We start from the raw sequence: 10,448 nt of genomic DNA, 5'->3' as shown, positions 1-10,448 counted from the left end.
ACATTGTCCTAGCTGACATAGACCAGGGAGTGTGTGTGAGCAAGTCCCCCAGCACAGAGGCCACATGTGTGCTGAGGAACAGGAGACACTGTCTGCGTCCCTCCTGCAGACACGGGCTCCCTAACTTGGTCACAGACATTGCACTGTTGGGGACAAGGGTTATCCCTCATAAGCCCTCAGCCAGCGATTCAGGGGCACCTTAATTGTGCCACCTGGAGCTGGCTTAGGAGGTGCAGGAAGGAGAGGACCCATGCACTTGGGCCACTAGGCTGCCTTGCTGGGGTGAATCTACCACCTGCCCCTCACCTCAGTCAAGATGAATGCCACACAGAGCTCCCTGAAAGGCTGAAGTTTAATTGTCTATTCTACATGGAAAAGTGGAACACAAGGGCTCTCCAGATGCCCCTGTGTGAGATCCCAATGTCTTCCGGGCACAGAACAGAGGTCAGAGCTGCTCAGCCACTGCAAGAGCCCTACGGGGAGTGGCTGGTGTCCAAGGGGGTTGGAGAGGCGTGACGTCACTCAGTGGAACCCTCCAGGCAGGTCTTGTTTAGAAGTTGGAACACTGTTCTCCAGGGCTCGGTGCTGACGGTGAAGAAGCAGGTGAAGGTCTGAGGGAGTAAGCACAGGGACAAAGTGTGGGTGGGGAAGCCCCGCGGAGCTGTGGCTCCCGCGCTAAGGACGGCAACCATCCCAAACCCGCACTGGCACGGTGAGCAGCTGGGATGCAGGCTCTGCCCTCAGCACAGCCCAGCCTAAGGCTCAGATGATCCTGATCTGGCTGTGTCCTGAGCCCAGGGTCTCCTGCATCACCTGCTCTCCCAGGGCCTGTGGTCTCAGGGAAACCCGCAGCCTGTCCGGTGTGACTGGCCCTCAGTATGGAAACGCATGCTCCTCCCAGAAGGCCTGATCTCAGGAGTCCTGACCCAGGTGGGCTTGTCCGAGAGCCAGTGATACTGCCCCTTGTCCCCCAAGCAGGAAGCAGAGAGTGGCGGGCACAGGGCAGAGCATGGGACACAGGGCAGTGGGCTCCACTCAGAGAACTGCCATCAGGCTGTGCTGAGTGCCAGCAGGACTGAGAGCTGTCCCCTCTGCCCAAGGTGATTCTGGCTGCCCTGACAGGTTCCTCCTCCTGAAGGCAGGAAAGGGAAGGGGCTAAAGAGCAGAAAAAGAGACTCTGTGGCCAGGACAGGGAGCTCTGGACCCTAGGCGCAGGACACTCTGTCACCAGTGTGACTCAAGATGTAGACAGCTGAACAGGGTGAGTGAACAGTCGGGACCTCAGGCTGGCCAGGGGCCTGCAGGTGGACCGGGGGCTTGCCTGCCGGACTGGGCTCTGCCTTCAGCACAAGCAGTGGCTGTAGCATGTCCAGCAGCTCTGTCACTCTTCTGCGTCCCTAGGTATGGTATGTCCTCTGCCCCACTGCCCACCACACCCTGATGAGGCCCACGGCTGTGGGACCCGAAGGAAGCTCACGTGTGTCTTACATTGTTCAGCTCTGGGCTTTCTTGAAAAGGGCAGTTGTCAATGTCTCATCGAATTTTCCACATCTGGTTCTGCGAAGCTCCAGCTTCATGGAGTAAGCCATTGTGCTCGTGACCTGTGGTGTGTGCAGACACTGAAAGCTCCCCCGTGGTCCACTGAGTAGTTGCTAGCATTGACACATGGCGTGTAGGGACAGGCCCAAACACCACTCCGTTTGGGGCTTCCCTCTGGGTCTGGGACAGCTCCCTCAGGAGAAAGCCATGCTTGGGACATTCTGGGCCAAGGGGCACATGATTCTGGTGGACACCCGGAGGGGGCTTGGTGGGAGCCTGTGCTAGGAGCGGGCTGAGCACACACTATTATGTCACACCGTGGAGCCTCTCATTTTCAAATGCCTCCTGAGACCCCGCTCCCTTCCAGCATGCATCCAGCTTCTACAGCATTCTCAGGGACGGGTGGCAAGCATTTGGCAGGGTGTTGGCTCTACAAGAGCAAGAGTATGCTTGATAATCGCCATCTCGGGTGGGAGACTCCTCTACAGCCCCATTGTCACACCCTTTCCCTGCCCAACCCCAGAAAAATGGCATACAATGGTAGTGAAGCACACCCACCCACTCATACACACACACACACAACTGAGATGATGGCTTCAAGAAACACCTTGTATTACAGAATGCACTGTGACGTGTTCTGAACTCCTCTGCATCTATTCCACTTGTTCTGTTCTATAGCCTCCCACTGCAGCCTGTCCATCATTCCCGACACCCAAACTCCGCCCGTGACTCCAGATGTAGAACAGCTGACCTGAGGTCCAGCCTCAGGGCCCAGGGGTCTGAACCCAAGGGGACACTTCACACCAGTGTCCACAGAGGGTTACGCTCAGCAGAGGGTGAAGACCCTCTGCTCTTCATGGTGGTTCTTGGTTCAGGGGTTCAGAGGGTGATAGAGTGTTGTTCCTGCCACCACATACCGGCACACGCACACACACAGGCACACACAGGCACACAGACAGGCACACGCACACACACATTCACACACAGGCACAAGCACATACAGGCACACACATACACAGGCACACGCACACACAGGTACACACACATGTGCACACAGACACACAGGCACATGCACACAAGACAACACACAGACAATATCCTTTAAATATTTCTTCAAACTATCTTTTCAAACATTTTCTGTCTCCATCCCATTCTTACTGGCTATCTTAATCGCCTCATACGCTATATTTCAAGCCACTCTTCATTAAACAATGCTATAAAGATTAAAAAAATGTATGTGAGTAGACGATGATCTAATTTTTAAAAATTTCTATGTAATAATGTTTCTAAAATCTGACCTTGAATAGGTAGCATTTTTTATTTTATGGACATCAGATGCTATATAAGACCTCTGATGTGTCCCCTGGCTTTTGCCCTCACTTAAGCCCAGCAAGGCAGGAGGACGTGGTCACCTACCTCCTCCTTCCAGGAATTCCGGATGCGCACCAGCCTGTAGGCGTTCATGTCCTCGCTCTTCAGATTGAACACGTGTAAGGCATACTCCACAGTGGCAAGAAAATAAGTGTCTCTGGGAGTTGGCCCGTCATTCCTCCTTCCCTTCCAGCCGTGAGTCTGAGTCTGCTGGAGCTGGGGAGCCACGAGGAGCAGGAGCGCAGCCCTGGGCAGAGCCCGTGTCCATGGCAGGCACAGCATGGCTGCAGGCCACCAGCCACCCTCAGCCCTTCCGGTGCAGAGTCCAACCCGAGTCTACCTGGGCAGCTGTCCAGCTTATCCGCTCCAGGACACATTCTTCCTCTGGCCTTCCTCTCTGCTATTACACCCTGTCCCTTCCCACACGTGACCCTGCCTCCTCCATGCAAAGCTGGGAAAATTGCCCTCTCTCCAGGACAGAAGAACAAGGTCCAGACGTGGCAGGTTGGGGAGGACTAGCTATGGAAGGAGGTGTCCTGCAGGTGCATCCAGCCACTGAGCTCCCTCAGTGCCTCGGTGCAGACAGAAGACTTTTCTGGGTCCCCGAGAATCAGATTCTGCGATGAGGACACAAGTGCAAGAGAGGTAGAAATGGAAGGTGATTCCCACACCCAGCAGCGGGGTGGAGGCTAGCAAGACAAGGAGGGGCGGAGCCCCTGGGAATGTTGGAGGTTCATGCTGAGCCCACTGGTCACTCTGCACAGCTTAGCTTAGAAGTGTGCTTCCAGGAGCTAAGGTGAGGGCTTGGCTGGATGAGGCACGTCCTTTTTCCAAAAGTGTTTACAGGAGCAATGGCCACTCACAGATGCTGCCCCTATAGTTTTCTCTATAGGAATTTATTCCTGGAGACGGAGTGGAGTGAAAGAGAAAGAGAAAGAGGGAGGAGTGAACCAAATGAGCTCCAGGGAACCCCAGAGGGGTCTATTAGGTAATCATTGGTGCCCTCTTATGGCCACAGTCAGCATATCCAGCGGGCACAATTTCCTGAGTGCGGTCAGTTTCTAGAGAAGGCACATCCACAGCCTCCATCTGGAAAGGCAAAAACGGGTCTGGGATGCCTAAATAACCACTCTTTGCAAACAAGCTCAGCTCTGTGCCATGAAGCAGGCCTCTGGCACCTGTGTGCAGTTATTGTGACCTCGAAGGGGACCATCATCTCCGGAACGCCTGTGGATACCCACGTCCCTCTCCCGGAATTCTGACTCCATAGACGTGGGCAGGTCTGGAGACTTTGCTTCTAAACTATCACCCAAGAGGTGGTGACATTCCTGGTTTCTGGACCACACTTTAAGTTGCACAGTTAGGGTGAGTTCCTTGGCTTGGATGCAGCCAATCGCAAGGAGAAGCCACTCCACTGTAGGAGCATTGGGGTGTGTGCTTGACAAGGGTTTCTGGGCCACACTGGACCAGGGAAGGGGTCAAGACTTCATGCCTGGTGATAAAGGAAAAGAATTTCCAGACCCCAGGCAGCAGTGACCAGATGGTGCTTATGAAAGAGAAGTGTTCAGAGCTGATGTTCTCGCCCAGCAGAGGGAGCTCTTGAACCCGCCCCAGCCCTCCTTATCCATGGGTTGGCTGCCCACATTCAGGAGCGCCTGCTGCAAGCTCCCAGCTAGCACTCTCTCTGGAGACCTGTCTTCCAGCACGGACCAGGCGAGCACACCTGACTCCCCTCCAAATGTCTGTGATTTCCTTTTCAAACGAGGTTTGAGGTTCACAGTTCCATTGTCTCTCACCAGGCAACAACTCAGCCCTGCATCGGGTTGGGATGTGTTTTTTGTAACAGATTAGTAACTTGATATTGTTACAGGATGGGGACCAGTCCTGGAATGAGACTGCCTCAGGCAGTGTATGGGTTCTTGACTTCATGCGGGAAACATTTCACCGCATGAGTCCAGGTGATTTTGAGAGCAAGTTTACTAAAGCTGGGGACAGTGACACAAAGGCAGGACATAGGGTATAAGAAGCAATGGGAGAGAGCCTAGGCGGGGCTCTGCTTTGGCTCCCTAGGAACCTTATAGGACAGAATTGAGCCTAGGCAGGTGCTGTCGGTTCACTGGGAAGCAAGGGTCACAGTGACAGGAGTGAGCCAAGGGTGGCTGCTGGCTCACTGGGACGTCAGAGAAAAGAGGGCCTTGGAGACAGGTTCAGGGGTGAGCCTGGGATGAGCTGCTGCCCACCGCTCCCTGGCTGCAAGTCTCCTGGGGACCCTAGAGTTTAGGAGAAAGGAAGCAAAGAGTTCCTGCCTGAGAAGGGGCAGGGGGGTGCTCCAGAGAGAGCCTGTGCTTGGCCTTTGTTTGGAGGGTTCTTGTCTTTATTTCTGCAGGTGAGTCTCAGGGGAGGGTTTCAGCAGGACATTCACCATCTTTCCCTGTGTGCCCTTCAACATGTCGATTCATCAAAATGAGCATATAGGGGAGTCTGGGATCATTCTCTGGTCGGCTTCACTGGTTTACTTTTACCTTGGGTCTATCTGGCTCTAATTGGGTTTTTATTATTTGTTCGCCTGACTTCATCCGTCCCTGGGTTTGGCTGCACGAATGGCATTAATTGGGTCTCTGTCCTCCATCTCCCTGACCAGGGTGGTTTAAGCTGTTTAATCTCTGGTCAGAGAGGAGAGGTGTAAACCACTTGTTCTCAAGTATCCTTGCTTAGGGGAGAGAAGTTCTTGTGATTCACTAGCTGCCTGTAAATTGGTCATATTGTTTGGCCTTGTTTAATTATCTTGTTTCAGTCCCCCTTTTACTTGCTCAGGAAATTTCTTGGCTTCTTTACGATGATCACATGTGAGAAACAGCCAGATGTGCAACAGAACTCCACCCAAACAGGTTGTATCTTATGTAAAATTATTGAACCTTAAAAAAAGACCAAAATTTGCCCCCATGTGGATGGATGAGGAGGACATTATGGTAAATAACATAAGCCAGACAAAAGACAGATACTGCATGATCCCACTCTTCTGAGGAGTCCAAAATAGTTAAGTTCACAGAGAAAGAAAGTTGAGAGTGGTGGCTACCAGGGCTGGGGGAAGCGGAATGGAAAGATGTTGATCAAAGGACATAAAGTTATGTTGGATGAATAATTTTGGGAGATCTACTGTACAACATGGGTTCTACAGCCAAAAATCCTGGATTGTGCACTTAACTATGTGCCAAGAGGATAGCTAGTGCTCTTACGACAGAAAGAAAAAAAGTAAGTTAACCAAAGTAATGGACGTCAGAGGACACTTTTGCAGGTGATGAGTACGTCCTTGATTGTGGTGATGGTTTCGTGGTGTGTACTACCCTCCAAACTGTTTCCACTGTGGACATTGGAGGTTGCAGCAGTTTTTGGATATTATAAGGCTGGTGGCTGCGGCCCTGCGGGTTCACACTGGATTTGGGTAGACAGTAAAGGAACTGCGGAGCCAGAAAATGATGAGCCATTCCATTTATTGGAGCCTTGCACCTGCAGACAAGCAAGCAAGCAGGGAAAACTGCTTCCCTCTCTCTCTCTCTGGACTCTCAGCCCAACAGGCAGGGGGAGGGGGGGAGGACCCCTTCTCCCGCAAACCATAGCAAATAGTGGCCCCTTCCAAGCAGGCAGGCAATGCACAATCTACAATCTGCTGCCCTGAGGGCAAGCACCTGCAGCCTTACACAGACTATACACACGAGGTGCTGCCCCGTGCTCGTGCACCAACAGGCAAAGTACAAGTGAGCAAGCCTAACACACTCGTAACACACTTGTTTGCCTGACATCAATCACTCTTCAATAAAGCTGTTTAACCAAAGCAAACAAAAAGGGGTTGCACCTTCTCCCCGGTGGCTAACATTCAGTAAAACTGTAACCTAAACATATTCATGCGGTTTTGAGCCCGACAAGGATTATGCTTGTTTGGGACTGGGTTGGGTGTCAATCGTCTTAGGAACATCATCATGGGTGTTTGGGGGGAACAGGCTGTGGAGACCTGCATGAAGTACAGTCCTGACTCACCTGGATAGGTTGCAAGTCCCTCAACAGTGTCTAAAAAATGAACACAGAGGCCACTTCCGCCCTGCTACCTGAAGGGTCTGAGCCACGTGGGTCTGCCCTGAGAGTCCACAGAGTTCCGAGGGTGGCTCTGACAGGAGAGTTGGCCTCTGCGCACTGCATATGTCCTCACTGTGCAGCCAAGGAGAGGACAGGGCCGGCCACACCCAGACATGGCTATGGCTGCGTGGACACAGCTGGCCCCTACACGTGCGTTTATCCTCTTGCCTGGTCCCTGGTCATCTGGGGTGGTCTCCCTTCGCAGACTGAGAGCTACTGGCACATCAGGAGGAGCGAAGCAAAGAAGAGGGGATGAGGGCCTAGCCTGTCACAACACTGGGGATGAGGGCACAGGCACTGCGGAGCCCAGGTCAACCCAGAAGGTGTGGAGTGCCATGCAGCGCTGAAGCCACCTGCCACAGCCCTCTGCCGGGCCATTGTCCATCTAGGATCGGGTTGCCTCTTCTCCAAGGGCCTGCTCATCTTTTTTTTTTTCCCCCTTTCAAACACCTTTATTACAAGTGTTTGACACCCTTCTTTTTTTTTTCTTTTTTTAATAATTTTATTTTTTTAATGGGGTGACATCAATAAATCAGGATACATATATTCAAAGATAACAAGTCCAGGTTATCTTGTCATTCAATTATGTTGCATACCCATCACCCAAAGTCAGATTGTCCTTTGTCACCTTCTATCTTGTTTTCTTTGTGCCCCCCCTCCCCCTTTCCATCTCCCATTCCCCCCTCCCCCCCATAACCACCACACTCTTATCAATGTCTCTTAGTTTCACTTTTAGGTCCCACCTACGTATGGAATAATGCAGTTCCTGGTTTTTTCTGATTTACTTATTTCGCTTCGTATAATGTTATCAAGATCCCACCATTTTGCTGTAAATGTTCCGATGTCATCATTTCTTATGGCTGAGTAGTATTCCATAGTGTATATGTGCCACATCTTCTTTATCCAGTCATCTATTGACGGGCTTTTTGGTTGTTTCCATGTCCTGGCCACAGTGAACAATGCTGCAATAAACATGGGGCTGCATGTGTCTTTACATATCAATGTTTCTGAGCTTTTGGGGTATATACCCAGTAGAGGGATTGCTGGGTCATAAGGTAGTTCTATTTTCAGTTTTTTGAGGAACCACCATACTTTCTTCCATAATGGTTGTACTACTTTACATTCCCACCAACAGTGTATGAGAGTTCCTTTTTCTCCACAGCCTCTCCAACATTTCTTATTACCTGTCTTGCTAATAATAGCTAATCGAACAGGTGTGAGGTGGTATCTCATTGCAGTTTTGATTTGCATTTCTCTAATAGCTAAAGAAGATGAGCATCTTTTCATATATCTGTTGGCCATTTGTATTTCTTCCTGGGAGAAGTGTCTGTTCATATCCTCTTCCCATTTTTTTATTGGATTGTTTGTTTGTTTGTTGTTGAGTTTTATGAGTTCTTTGTATATTTTGGATATTAGGCCCTTATCTGAGCTGTTGTTTGAAAATATCATTTCCCATTTAGTTGGCTTCCTGTTTATTTTGTTATCAGTTTCTCTTGCTGAGCAAAAACTTCTTAGTCTGATGTAGTCCCATTCATTAATTTTTGCCTTCACTTCTCTTGCCTGTGGAGTCAAATTCATAAAATGCTCTTTAAAACCCAGGTCCATGAGTTGAGTACCTATGTCTTCTTCTATGTACTTAATTGTTTCAGGTCTTATGTTTAGATGTTTGATCCATTTTGAGTTAATTTTTGTACAGGGGGAGAGACTGTAGTCCAGTTTCATTCTTTTGCATGTGGCTTTCCAGTTTTCCCAGCACCATTTATTGAAGAGGCTTTCTTTTCTCCATTGTGTGTTGTTGGCCCCTTTATCAAAAATTATTTGACTATATATATGTGGTTTTATTTCTGGACTTTCTATTCTGTTCCATTGGTCTGAGTGTCTATTTTTCTGCCAATACCATGCTGTTTTGATTGTCGTGGCCCTATAATAGAGTTTGAAGTCAGGTATTGTAATGCCCCCAGCTTCATTCATTTTCTTTAGGATTGCTTTGGCTATTCGGGGTTTTTTATACTTCCATATAAATCTGATGATTTTTTGCTCTATTTCTTTAAAAAATGTCATTGGAAGTTTGATGGGAATTGCATTAAATTTGTATATTGCTTTGGGTAATATAGCCATCTTGATTATATTTATTCTTCCTAGCCAAGAACAAGGTATATTCTTCCATCTCATTATATCTTTTTCGATTTCCCTTAACAATGGTTTATAGTTTTCATTATATAAGTCCTTTACATTCTTTGTTATGTTTATTCCTAAGTATTTTATTTTTTTTTGTTGCAATCGTGAAGGGGATTATTCTTTTGAGTTCGTTCTCAGTTGTTTCATTGTTGGCATATAGAAAGGCTATTGACTTCTGTATGTTAATTTTGTATCCTGCGACCTTACTGTATTGGCTTATTGTTTCTAGTAGTCTTTTTGTGGATTCTTTGGGGTTTTCGATGTATAGGATCATATCATCTGCAAAAAGTGATACCTTTACTTCTTCTTTTCCGATATGGATGCCTTTTATTTCTTTGTCTTGTCTGATTGCTCTGGCTAGAACCTCTAGTACCACATTAAATAAGAGTGGAGAGAGTGGACAACCCTGTCTTGTTCCTGATTTAAGGGGGAAAGCCTTCAGTTTAGTGCCATTTAATATGATGTTAGCTGATGGTTTATCATATATGGCCTTTATTGTGTTGAGATATTTTCCTTCTATACCCATTTTGTTGAGAGTCTTAAACATAAAATTGTGTTGTATTTTATCAAAAGTCTTTTCTGCATCTACTGATAAGATCATGTGGTTTTTGTTCTTTGTTTTGTTGATATGGTGTATTACGTTAACCGTTTTACGTATGTTGAACCATCCTTGAGATTCTGGGATGAATCCCACTTGATCATGATGTATTACTTTTTTAATATGTTGTTGTATTTGATTTGCTAGTATTTTGTTTAGTATTTTAGCATCTGTATTTATTAGAGATATTGGTCTGTAGTTTTCTTTTTTTGTGCCATCCTTGCCTGGTTTTGGTATGAGGGTTTTGTTGGCCTCATAAAATGTGTTTGGAAGTATTGCTTCTTCTTCAATTTTTTGGAAGACTTTGAGTAGAATAGGAACCAAGTCTTCTTTGAATGTTTGATAAAATTTGCTGGTATAGCTGTCAGGGCCTGGACTTTTATTTTTGGGGAGGTTTTTAATGGTTTTTTCTATTTCTTCTCTACTAATAGGTCTGTTTAGGCTTTCTGCTTCTTCTTGACTCAGTCTAGGAAGGTTGTATTGTTCTAGGAATTTATCCATTTCTTCTAGGTTGTTGAATTTAGTGGCATAAAGTTTTTCATAGTATTCTACAATAATTCTTTGTATATCTATGGTGTCCGGGTGATTTCTCCTCTTTCATTTTGGATTTTGTTTATATGAGTTCTTTCTC

The 10,448-nt window shown here is 47.9% G+C and overlaps 1 protein-coding gene across 1 annotated transcript; it reads right to left on the bottom strand.

The window, feature by feature from the left end:
- Nucleotides 1-214: 214 nt before the first annotated feature.
- Nucleotides 215-3,551, bottom strand: LOC136308539 (cystatin-9-like). Its single transcript, XM_066235978.1, is given in 4 exon segments — nucleotides 215-611; nucleotides 1,489-1,535; nucleotides 1,538-1,601; nucleotides 2,956-3,551. Coding segments are annotated over 4 exon segments (441 nt in total). The 5' UTR covers nucleotides 3,193-3,551; the 3' UTR covers nucleotides 215-518.
- Nucleotides 3,552-10,448: the final 6,897 nt, after the last annotated feature.

The sequence above is a fragment of the Saccopteryx bilineata genome, chromosome 6 (assembly GCF_036850765.1).
Source record: "Saccopteryx bilineata isolate mSacBil1 chromosome 6, mSacBil1_pri_phased_curated, whole genome shotgun sequence".
Taxonomy (NCBI): domain Eukaryota; kingdom Metazoa; phylum Chordata; class Mammalia; order Chiroptera; family Emballonuridae; genus Saccopteryx; species Saccopteryx bilineata.
The sequence above is the reverse complement of the archived record's forward strand: the minus strand, read 5'-3'. Positions and strand labels throughout refer to the sequence as shown.